This window comes from Pezoporus flaviventris, unplaced genomic scaffold (assembly GCF_033815535.1).
Source record: "Pezoporus flaviventris isolate CSIRO_AGI_PZ_B2104156 unplaced genomic scaffold, CSIRO_AGI_Pfla_v1 ptg000181l, whole genome shotgun sequence".
Taxonomy (NCBI): Eukaryota; Metazoa; Chordata; class Aves; order Psittaciformes; family Psittacidae; genus Pezoporus; species Pezoporus flaviventris.
This window is the reverse complement of record NW_026892729.1, coordinates 123228-135596: the sequence shown is the minus strand read 5'-3', so window position 1 is coordinate 135596 and position 12369 is coordinate 123228. Positions and strand designations below refer to the sequence as shown.

The following is a 12369-nucleotide window of genomic DNA, read 5'->3' as shown; positions in this document are numbered from 1 at the left end:
ACGGGTTATGGGGATGGGACGTTAGGATGGGTTATGGGGATGGGACATTAGGACGGGTTATGGGGTGGTTCATTAGGATGGGTTATGGGGATGGGACGTTAGGATGGGTTATGGGGTTGGTCATTAGGATGGGTTATGGGGATGGGTCACTAGGACAGGTTATGGGGTTGGTCATTAGGATGGGTTACGGCGATGGGTCACTAGGACAGGTTATGGGGTTGGGTCACTAGGATGGGTTATGGGGATGGGACATTAGGACGGGTTATGGGGTGGTTCATTAGGATGGGTTACGGCGATGGGTTGTGGGGCAGTCACGGGGGCAGGAGCGGGCTCTGCACCCTCGCACTCCTCTGGAGCTGCAGAAACCCTTGTGCTGCTCTCGGGGGGGGAACCGGCGCGCTCCAGGCAGGAGCTGTGGTGGAGGCGGGCAGCTCCTCAAGGGTTAATGCTCCCTCTCTGCCCCATTGGCAGCAGCAGCAGCACGAGGATGGATTTGGTCTTGCTGCGGGGAGGGGAGGGGGCTCTCAGGGGCTCCCTTTGCCCGGCACCAATCCTGAGCAGGAGCCTGAGTCCACAGCCCCAACCCGGGGCTGCCGCAGCCCTGTCCCCATCCCTGCCCCAGCCACGGGCTGCAATGTGGGGCTGGGGGACCCTTCCTTCCCCCCCCCCCCCCCCACACTGTGTGGGGTCCTCCGGGTGCCCCAGGGCCCATCACACCCTGCCCGTGCAGGTGATGGATGCGGATGCTGCCCGCGCCGCTGCGTGCCGAGGCCCATGGCCGGTGGCTGCAGCCCTCCTCATCCTCACCGCGAGGCTGCAGCCCCTCGGTTCCCCCCCCAGCTTGGCTGAGCCCGGAAGGGTTAAATCCCCTCCGGGGCTGGAGGGTGAGCTCAGGTAGGCGGGAGCCTGCGGGCTCCGGCTTCCAGAGCTCCGGAGCAGCCGGAGGAGGGGCCTGGCTGACCGCTGCTGCGCTATAAAACCCAGCTCCTGCCACACTCCGCGTCTTACGATGCACACGTGTGGGGAGAGGAAGGAGCCTGCGAGCGGCCCTTAACCCCTTCTGCGCGCAGAGAGCCCGCAGGAGCCGGGGAGCGGGGACCCCGGCGGCGGCAACGGCAGCTCCATCCCCGGGACATCGGTAGCTCCATCCCCGAGCATCCCCGGGGCAGCGGCACCTCCATCCCCGGGCACCGGTACCTTCAACCCCGAGGCACCGGTACCTCCATCCCCGAGCATCCCCGGGACAGCGGCATCCCCATCCCCTGGCACCGGTACCTCCATCCCCGAGCATCCCCGGGGCAGCGGCACCTCCATCCCCGGGCACCGGTACCTTCATCCCCGAGCATCCCCGGGCACCGGTACCTCCATCCCTGAGCATCCCCGGGGCAGCGGCACCTCCATCCCCGGGCACCGGTACCTTCATCCCCGAGCATCCCCGGGCCAGCGGCATCCCTGAGCATCCCCGGGCACCGGTACCTCCATCCCTGAGCATCCCCGGGCACCGGTACCTTCATCCCTGAGCATCCCCGGGACAGCGGCACCTCCAACCCCGGGGCACCGGTACCTCCATCCCTGAACATCCCCGGGGCAGCGGCACCTCCATCCCCGAGGCACCGGTACCTCCATCCCCGGAGCAGCGGCATCCCGATCCCCGGGGCAGCAGCACCTCAATCCCCGGGGCATCAGCACCTCCAGCCCCGGGGCACCGGCACCTCCATCCCCGGGGCATCAGCACCTCCATCCCCGGGCCATCAGCACCTCCATCCCCAGGCCATCAGCACCTCCATCCCCGGGGCACCGGTACCTCCATCCCCGTGGCAGCAGCACCTCCATCCCCGGGGCAGCAGCACCTCCATCCCCGGGGCAGCAGCACCTCCATCCCCGTGGCATCAGCACCTCCATCCCCGGGGCACCGGTACCTCCATCCCCGTGGCAGCAGCACCTCCATCCCCGGGGCAGCAGCACCTCCATCCCCGGGACAGCAGCACCTCCATCCCCGTGGCATCAGCACCTCCATCCCCGGGGCACCGGTACCTCCATCCCCGGGGCATCAGCACCTCCATCCCCGGGGCATCAGCACCTCCATCCCCGGGGCATCAGCACCTCCATCCCCGGGGCATCAGCACCTCCATCCCCGGGGCATCAGCACCTCCATCCCCGGGCCAGCAGCACCTCCATCCCCGATCATCCCCAGGTCAGCAGCATGAGCGCCCGGAGCTGAGGCTCGGCGCTGCCCCGTCCCGCACCATGTCCTTTGCGATGCTGCGCTCGGCTCCCGGCCGCTTCCTATACCCGGAGATCATGCTGTCGGAGGACGAGGAGAACGGCAGCGAGAGCTCGGGCTCGGAGGAGAAGCCCTACCGCCTGGGCACCGACGGCTACGGCCTGACCGCTGCCAAGCGCCGGCACGGCAAGAAAACGGGGCGGCTGCACCGGGAGCCCCGGCAGCGCCACACGGCGAACGCTCGGGAGCGGGACCGCACCAACAGCGTGAACACGGCCTTCACGGCGCTGCGCACCCTCATCCCCACCGAGCCGGCCGACAGGAAGCTCTCCAAGATCGAGACCCTCCGCCTGGCCTCCAGTTACATCTCGCACCTCGGCAACGTGCTCCTGCTGGGCGAGGCGGGCGGCGACGGCCAGCCCTGCCTCACCTCGCCCGCCTTCTACCACCACGGAGCCGGCAGCCCCGCGGGCAGGGACCCCGATGCCTCCCAGCCCAAGCAGATCTGCACTTTCTGCCTCAGCAACCAGAGGAAGCTGGTGAGAAACGGGGAGGGACCACAGGGAGAGGCGGGCGGTGGGGATGGAGATGGGTCTGCGGTCATTGGGTGCTGAGGGGATAGGGAGTGATGGAGATGGGGATGGAGATGGGTCTGCGGTCATTGGGTGCTGAGGGGGGGATAGGGAGTGATGGAGATGGGTCTGCGGTCATTGGGTGCCGTGAGGGGATAGGGAGTGATGGAGATGGGTCTGTGGTCATTGAGTGCCGTGAGGGGATAGGGAGTGATGGAGATGGGGATGGAGATGGGTCTGCGGTCATTGGGTGCTGTGAGGGGATAGGGAGTGATGGAGATGGGGATGGAGATGGGTCTGCGGTCATTGGGTGCTGAGGAGGGGATAGGGAGTGATGGAGATGGGGATGGAGATGGGTCTGCGGTCATTGGGTGCTGAGGGGGGGATAGGGAGTGATGGAGATGGGTCTGCGGTCATTGGGTGCTGTGAGGGGATAGGGAGTGATGGAGATGGGTCTGCGGTCATTGGGTGCTGTGAGGGGATAGGGAGTGATGGAGATGGGTCTGCGGTCATTGGGTGCTGTGAGGGGATAGGGAGTGATGGAGATGGGGATGGAGATGGGTCTGCGGTCATTGGGTGCTGAGGGTGGGACAGTGAGTGATGGAGACGGGGATGGCTCCGTGGTCATTGGGTGCTGTGAGGAGGGGACAGTGAGTGATGGGTGATGGCTCCACGGTCATTGGGTGCTGTGAGGAGGGGACAGGGAGCACTGGGTGATGGCTCCGTGGTCATTGGGTGCTGTGAGGAGGGGACAGGGAGCACTGGGTGATGGCTCCGTGGTCATTGGGTGCTGTGAGGAGGGGACAGGGAGCACTGGGTGATGGCTCCATGGTCATTGGGTGCTGTGAGGAGGGGACAGTGAGTGATGGGTGATGGGGATGGCTCCGTGGTCATTGGGTGCTGTGAGGAGGGGACAGGGAGTGATGGGTGATGGGGATGGCTCCGTGGTCATTGGGTGCTGTGAGGAGGGGACAGGGAGTGATGGGTGATGGGGATGGCTCCGTGGTCATTGGGTGCTGTGAGGAGGGGACAGGGAGCGCTGGATGCTGGCAATGCCTCTGCAGCCATCGGTACGGTGTGAGCCGAGGTGGGATGACTCCCATTGGGAACGCACCCCAGATCCCATCAGTGAGCCCCACAGAGGCATGGCAAACACGGCGCTTCCTTCACCATGTCCGTATCTGCCACCCAAACCCCCAGGCCCTGCTCCAAACCCCGCCTGCGCTCAGCAAAAGGCAAAGGAGGAGAGGAAGGGAGACGCTCCGAGGGCAAGGGATGGATTTGAGGAGCTGGAAATGAAGAGGCAAAGGGAAAGCAGGGGTTTGGGAAGAGGCTGCGGCTCCGGCTCGCAGAGGGCAGGCACCAGAGGGCTGAGAGGGACTTGGGGGCAGAGCTGGCCAAGGGCTCCACTGGGACCCACAGGAGCTGCAGTGTCCGGCCCAGTTCACCCGGTGCTCCCAATTCCGTGCTCTGCACCACCTCAGTGCCCAGCCAGCACCAGCCAACAGGCCCATGGCCATGCTGGGGTGGGCGACCGCTGCCATGGAGGGGGAGATGGATCCATTGATCCCCATTAATCCCCATCGCTGTCCCCGCACCAATTCCCATCAATTCCATGGCCACTTTTCCATCGATCCCCATTAATCCCCATTGCTGTTCCCGCACCAATTCCCATCAATTCCATGGCCACTTTTCCATCGATCCCCATCAATCCCCATTGCTGTTCCCGCACCAATTCCCATCAATTCCATGGCCACTTTTCCATCGATCCCCATCAATCCCCATCGCTGTTCCCGCACCAATTCCCACCAATTCCATGGCCACTTTTCCATCGATCCCCATTAATCCCCATTGCTGTTCCCGCACCAATTCCCATCAATTCCATGGCCACTTTTCCATCGATCCCCATCAATCCCCATCGCTGTTCCCGCACCAATTCCCATCAATTCCATGGCCACTTTTCCATCGATCCCCATCAATCCCCATCGCTGTTCCCACAATTCCCATCAATTCCATGGCCACTTTTCCATCGATCCCCATTAATCCCCATCGCTGTTCCCGCACCAATTCCCATCAATTCCATGGCCACTTTTCCATCGATCCCCATTAATCCCCATTGCTGTTCCCGCACCAATTCCCATCAATTCCATGGCCACTTTTCCATCGATCCCCATTAATCCCCATCGCTGTCCCCGCACCAATTCCCACCAATTCCATGGCCACTTTTCCATCGATCCCCATCAATCCCCATCGCTGCTCCCACACCAATTCCCATCAATTCCATGGCCACTTTTCCATCGATCCCCATCAATCCCCATCGCTGTTCCCGCACCAATTCCCATCAGTTCCCACCCCCACTTTTCCATCAATTCCGATGAACTCCCCCTGTTGCTTTTGCACCAGTTCCAATCGAATCCATCCCCTCTTGGGCTCCAATTCCAATGAATTCCCATCGCCACTTTTCCATCAGTTGCTACCAATTCCCACTTTGTCAGCCATTGCAATCAACTCCCAGTGCCTTTTCTGCACCAACTCCCATCAATCCCATTGCCACTTTTCCATCAATTCCCATCAATCCCCATCGCTACTTTTCCATCAATCCCTATCACCACTTTTCCATCAGTTCCCATCAATCCCATCACCACTTTTCCATCAATTCCCATCAATCTCTATCGCCACTTTTCCATCAATCCCATCACCATTTTTCCATCAATTCCCATCAATCCCATCACCACTTTTCCATCAATTCCCATCAATCCCCATCAATCCCCATCACCACTTTTCCATCAATTCCATCACTTCCCATCGCCACTTTTCCATCAATTCCCATCAATCCCCATCAATCCCATTGCCACTTTTCCATCAATTCCATCACTTCCCATCGCCACTTTTCCATCAATCCCCATCAATCCCCATCAATCCCATTGCCACTTTTCCATCAATTCCATCACTTCCCATCGCCACTTTTCCATCAATCCCCATCACTTCCCATCACCACTTTTCCATCAATTCCCATCAATCCCATCACCACTTTTCCATCAATTCCCATCAATCCCCATCAATCCCATCACCACTTTTCCATCAATTCCCATCAATCCCCATCACCACTTTTCCATCAATTCCCATCAATCCCCATCAATCCCATCGCCACTTTTCCATCAATTCCCATCAATCCCCATCAATCCCATCACCACTTTTCCATCAATCCCATCAATCCCCATCAATCCCCATCACCACTTTTCCATCAATTCCATCACTTCCCATCACCACTTTTCCATCAATTCCATCACTTCCCATCGCCACTTTTCCATCAATTCCCATCAATCCCATCACCACTTTTCCATCAATTCCCATCAATCCCCATCAATCCCATCACCACTTTTCCATCAATCCCATCAATCCCATCACCACTTTTCCATCAGTTCCCATCAACCCCTATCAGGTCCCTGCCCTGCCCCGGCGCCAGGCTCTGGAGCTGCCTGGGGAGCCCATTCCCAATGAGGTGTCCATGGGAAGGAGGCCGAGCTGCCCCTGCTGCCCCACACACACCTCGGGCAGGATGAGAGCCGGGGGGCAGCCTGGAGAAGGGAAGGGTCCTGAAGGGGAGAGCTGAGAGCAGCTCCAGTGCCTGAAGGGGCTGCAGGGAGCCTTGGGACAAGGGAGGCAGGAATGGGAGGAGGAGGAAGAGGGAAGAGTTGATGGGAGCTTGGGGAGTTCTTCCCCATGGAAGGGGTTGAAGGGAGAGGTTTGGGATGCTCCATCCCAGCCTGGATGCAGGGGCTCTGAGCACCCTGCTCTATGGAAGGGGTCCCTGCCTATGGCAGGGGTTGGACTGGAGGAGCCTTAAGCTCCCTTCATCCCATCCCATTCCATGCCTCCACGCTGCCGTTCCAACCCATGAGGCCTCAAGAGCCGTGATCCTGCCCCAGTCCCACCGGGGCCGGGCGCACGGGGCCTCCAAGCCTCCTGCCCCGTGATTCCCATTGGGAAGCAGCGCTTGCCCAGGTTCCTGGGGCACGATTCAGCCTCACCCCCCCGGGCTGTGTCCGAGGGACTGCCCCATCTTGGGGCTGATCCCAACCCCATCCCCCTGCACCGATCCGGCTTCACCGTGCTCAGCCGACGGCAAAGGCTGAGCTGGTGCTGAGGGGCTGGGGCCGTGTCCCCCAGCTCCAACCCAAGCTGATGGGGCCGTGGGCCCGGAGCAGGGCAGGAGCAGCAGCAGCAGCAGGGAGATGGGCGCTGCGCTGGTGGCACCGTGACTCTTGTGCTGCCGGGATGCCTGGGATGGTCCCGGCATCCCTCGGGAGCAGGCTCGCGGCGTTCCCGTCAGCGGGGCGCCCGGACGCCCCTTTTTGAGCCCGTGAAGGGTTTGTGCTGCTCCAGCTCCTCCTTTGGGGCTGGGAGAGCTGCTCGGGATGGATTTGGGTTTGTTTAAACCCCCCAAAGCCCGAATCCAAGCGAGGATGGGACCATTCCAGAGCTGAGGAACCTCGCAGCATCCTCTGCGTGCCCAAGGGCTGCCCCGGCCCCGCATCCCTGCCGTAGGAACAGGGGGGCCAGCGGGTGCCGCGTCCCGTCCCAAGCCATAGCAGGGGCTGAGCATCCTGTGCCAGGATCCACGCTCCCGGAGGGGAATGGGGATGTGGAGGGAAGGGGCTGGAGGAGGAGGAGGAGGGTGGTTGTGTGCACCCCCCCGCTCCCACACAATGGCCGGGGGCCCATGGGGTGAGTGTGGGGCATCCCAGAGCATCTCCCAAACCGGCTCCACTGGAAGAGGAGCAGAGGCGGTAGCAGCAGGGATGGAGCAGAGCAATGAGAGGAGCACGGGAAGGGGCAGGGATAGGCCAGAGAGCAGGAATCAACCTCGCGGTTCCACACGGAGTGGGGAATTGCAGCTGCATCAGGGATAAGAGCGGCTGGGAGGAGGAGAGGAGGAGGAAGGAGAGGAGGAAGGACAGGAGGAGGAAGAGAAGGATCAAAGGCCTAGGGAGAGGAGGAAGGAGCAGGATGGGGGCTTTGGGCAGAACCAGCAGTGCCTGCACCCTGTAAACCTCTGGCAGCAGCTCCCCTGCGGCACCGAGCACCGCGATGCAGGCACCGCATCCCTCAGCACTGCATCCCTCAGCACCATATCCCTCACTGCATCTCTCACTGCATCCCTCAGCACTGCATCCCTCAGCACCACATCCCTCACTGCATCTCTCACTGCATCCCTCAGCACCGCATCCCTCACTGCATCTCCCACTGCATCCCTCAGCACCGCATCCCTCAGCACCACATCCCTCAGCACTGCACCCCTCAGCACTGCATCCCTCAGCACCGCATCTCTCAGCACCACATCCCTCAGCACTGCATCCCTCAGCACCGCATCTCTCAGCACCACATCCCTCAGCACCACATCCCTCAGCACCACATCCCTCAGCACTGCATCCCTCACTGCATCCCTCAGCACCACATCCCTCAGCACCACATCCCTCACTGCATCCCTCAGCACTGCATCCCTCAGCACTGCATCCCTCACTGCATCCCTCAGCACCGCATCCCTCACTGCATCCCTCAGCACCACATCCCTCAGCACCGCATCCCTCAGCACCGCATCCCTCACTGCATCCCTCAGCACCACATCCCTCAGCACCGCATCCCTCAGCACCGCATCCCTCAGCACCGCATCCCTCAGCACCGCATCCCTCACCGCATCCCTCAGCACCGCATCCCTCAGCACCAGCGGCGCAGTCACCAGCACCGACCCCCCGGACCTCGCGCCCACCTGCAGCTCCTGTGCCAAAAGAGCCACAACGGGGGCCCGGCTGCCCCGGGGCTGTGATGCCGGGGAGCAGAGAGCTCCCTGTGCACCCCCAGGCACGGAGCCGGGAGCTCGGTGCCCCAGCCATGCCCCTCCCGCCCTGCAGTGGGGCGGCTGCACGGGGCTCTAATTTACTGTTGCTGCTGCACTTAATGGCAGCGGAAAGGCAAGGTGATAGGGGAAAAATATGAGGCGGGATTTTCCGAATCCCCATTTCCTCTCCAGACAGCGCAGAGCTCCTGGGGCCCGAACATCTGGGAAATTGGATTTTCCCATTTCTGCACGGAGCTCCCCTTCCCCCCCCCCCCCCCCCTCAATCCCATCCCATTCCCACCCCGGGAACAAAGGAGGAGGCAGCGCCGGAGCCGCACGTGCGGCCGGAGCACACGGGGATGTGCCAGGGCCACGCTGGCAGCGGGCAGGCCAGGAGAGGGGACACGTCATGGGGATGGGTGGGGAGGGAGCTGAGCGCTGCTCCAGTGCCAAGCCCTGCCAGGGATGGGGCAGCCACGGCTCCTCCGGGCACCCCGCGCCCGCACTCGGTATCCCATGGGACTCCCCCCTCCGTCAGTGCAACACTTGGCCCCACAACCCCAGCAAACCCCAGATGAGCACAAAGGGCAGGTGGGAAGCACCAGGTTCTGCCTGCGCACATCAGGCTGTGGTGCTGTGATGCTGATATCAGTGATGGTGCTGGGGGTGCTGTGATGCTGATATCAGTGAGGGTGCTGGGGGTGCTGTGATGCTGACACCAGTGATGGTGCTGTGATGCTGACATCAGCGATGGTGCTGGTGGTGCTGTGATGCTGACACCAGTGATGGTGCTGTGATGCTGATATCAGTGATGGTGCTGGGGGTGCTGTGATGCTGACACCAGTGATGGTGCTGTGATGCTGATATCAGTGAGGGTGCTGGTGGTGTTGTGATGCTGATATCAGTGAGGGTGCTGGTGGTGCTGTGATGCTGACACCAGTGATGGTGCTGTGATGCTGATATCAGTGAGGGTGCTGGTGGTGCTGTGATGCTGATATCAGTGATGGTGCTGGTGGTGCTGTGATGGTGATATCAGTGATGGTGCTGGGGGTGCTGTGATGCTGACATTAACGATGGTGCTGTGATGCTGACATCAGTGATGGTGCTGTGATGCTGACATGGGTGAGGGTGCTGGTGGTGTTGTGATGCTGATATCAGTGATGGTGCTGGTGGTGCTGTGATGCTGACATTAACGATGGTGGTGTGATGCTAACATCAGTGATGGTGCTGGTGGATCATCACCATCATCACCATCACCATCATCATCACCATCACCATCATCACCATCATCACCATCACCATCAATCACCATCACCATCACCATCACCATTATCACCATCACCATCACCATCACCATCATCACCATCACCATCCCCATCCCCATCACCACCATCACCATCATCCCCACCACCACGGGATGATGAGGAAAAGCTGCCCCAGCGCTGCTCTAACTTGTGCTTCCCCCCCGTTGCCCGCAGAGCAAAGACCGCGACAGGAAGACGGCGATCCGGAGCTAGATCCCGGCGACGGAGCACGAGGGGCAAGGATGGCAAAGCCGCGCAGCCCAGCCCCACAGCCACGGACACTGCTGCCTGCACCCTGCTGCCGGCAGAGCCGCAGCCCAGCCTGCCCCGACCCACGGGCGTCCTCCCGGCTCCAGGGGTGACCGCAACAGAACATGGCCATGGCCGTGGCCATGGATACGGACACGGACACAGCCATGGATAGGGACACGGACACAGCCATGGATAGGGACACGGACACAGCCATGGATACGGACACGGACACAGCCATGGATAGGGACACGGACACAGCCATGGATACGGACACGGACACAGCCATGGATACGGACACGGACACAGCCATGGATAGGGACACGGACACAGCCATGGATAGGGACACGGACACAGCCATGGATAGGGACACGGACACAGCCATGGATAGGGACACGGACACAGCCATGGATAGGGACACGGACACAGCCATGGATAGGGACATGGATGTGGCCACAGATACAGAGATGGACATGGCCATGGATATGGATACAGATATGGACATGGCCATGGATATGGCCATGGATGTGGCCATAGATACAGACATGGCCATGGATATGGATATGGATATGGACATGGCCATGGATGTGGCCATAGATATGGATGTGGCCATAGATATGGATGTGGCCATAGATATGGACATGGCCATGGATATGGACATGGATGTGGCCATAGATACAGACATGGCCAAGGCCATGGATACAGAGATGGACGTGGCCATGGATATGGATACAGAGATGGACGTGGCCATGGATATGGATATGGATATGGATATGGATATGGATATGGACATGGCCATGGATATGGCCATGGATGTGGCCATGGATATGGACATGGCCATGGATATGGCCATGGATGTGGCCATAGATACAGACATGGCCAAGGCCATGGATACAGAGATGGACGTGGCCATGGATATGGATACAGAGATGGACGTGGCCATGGATATGGACATGGATGTGGCCACAGATAGAGAGATGGACATGGCCATGGATATGGATATGGACATGGCCATGGATATGGACATGGATGTGGCCGTAGACACAGACATGGCCAAGGCCATGGATACAGAGATGGACGTGGCCATGGATATGGATACAGATATGGACATGGCCATGGATATGGATACGGATATGGACATGGCCATGGATATGGACATGGATGTGGCCACAGATACAGAGATGGACATGGCCATGGATATGGATATGGATATGGACATGGCCATGGATATGGACATGGATGTGGCCATGGACACGGACATGGCCATGGATATGGATACGGATAAGGACATGGCCATGGATAGGAACATGGATGTGGCCATGGACACGGATATGGCCATGGATATGGATACAGATATGGACATGGATATGGACATGGATGTGGCCACAGATACAGAGATGGACATAGCCATGGATATGGATATGGATACGGACATGGCCATGGATAGGGACATGGATGTGGCCACAGATACAGAGATGGACATGGCCATGGATATGGATACAGATATGGACATGGCCATGGATATGGCCATGGATGTGGCCACAGATACAGAGATGGACATGGCCATGGATATGGATATGGATACGGACATGGCCATGGATATGGCCATGGATGTGGCCACAGATACAGAGATGGACATGGCCATGGATATGGATATGGATACGGACATGGCCATGGATATGGATACGGATATGGACATGGCCATGGATAGGGACATGGATGTGGCCACAGATACAGAGATGGACATGGCCATGGATAGGGACATGGATATGGCCATGGACACGGACATGGCCATGGATATGGACAAGGATGTGGCCATAGATATGGACATGGCCATGGACACGGACATGGCCATGGCAGGACTCCGTGGCTCTGCGATGCCTGGGGCACCAAAGGGACAGGAGCCCGGCCCCAGGGACGCTCCTCGCAAAGCCAAGCCCTGCCTTGGTCCCTGCGGGTGCCAGAGCAGCTCCCGGTGCGCTGCTGCCCCTGCGCGGCCCGGCCCCTGCGCGCTCCTGTTCCGTGTCCTTGAGGTGATGCTGGAGCCTGAGCGAGGTGCAGAATTAAAGGCGCATGGTTCAGACCCACGGCAGCACATTCCTTCCTTAGCCCCCCCCCCCCCCCCCCCACCCCATAACCAACCCTGGTTCGGTCACCCAGGGATGGAGCAGCCCCCCCCCT

The 12369-nt window shown here is 60.2% G+C and overlaps 1 protein-coding gene across 1 annotated transcript; it reads left to right on the top strand.

The window, feature by feature from the left end:
• Window positions 1–2245: 2245 nt before the first annotated feature.
• Window positions 2246–10159, top strand: SCX (scleraxis bHLH transcription factor). The gene is made up of 2 exons (XM_061440907.1): window positions 2246–2763; window positions 10114–10159. The coding sequence occupies exons 1-2, from the start codon at window positions 2248–2250 to the stop codon at window positions 10150–10152; spliced, it is 555 nt and encodes a 184-aa protein (XP_061296891.1). The 5' UTR covers window positions 2246–2247; the 3' UTR covers window positions 10153–10159.
• The last annotated feature ends 2210 nt before the right edge of the window (window positions 10160–12369 follow it).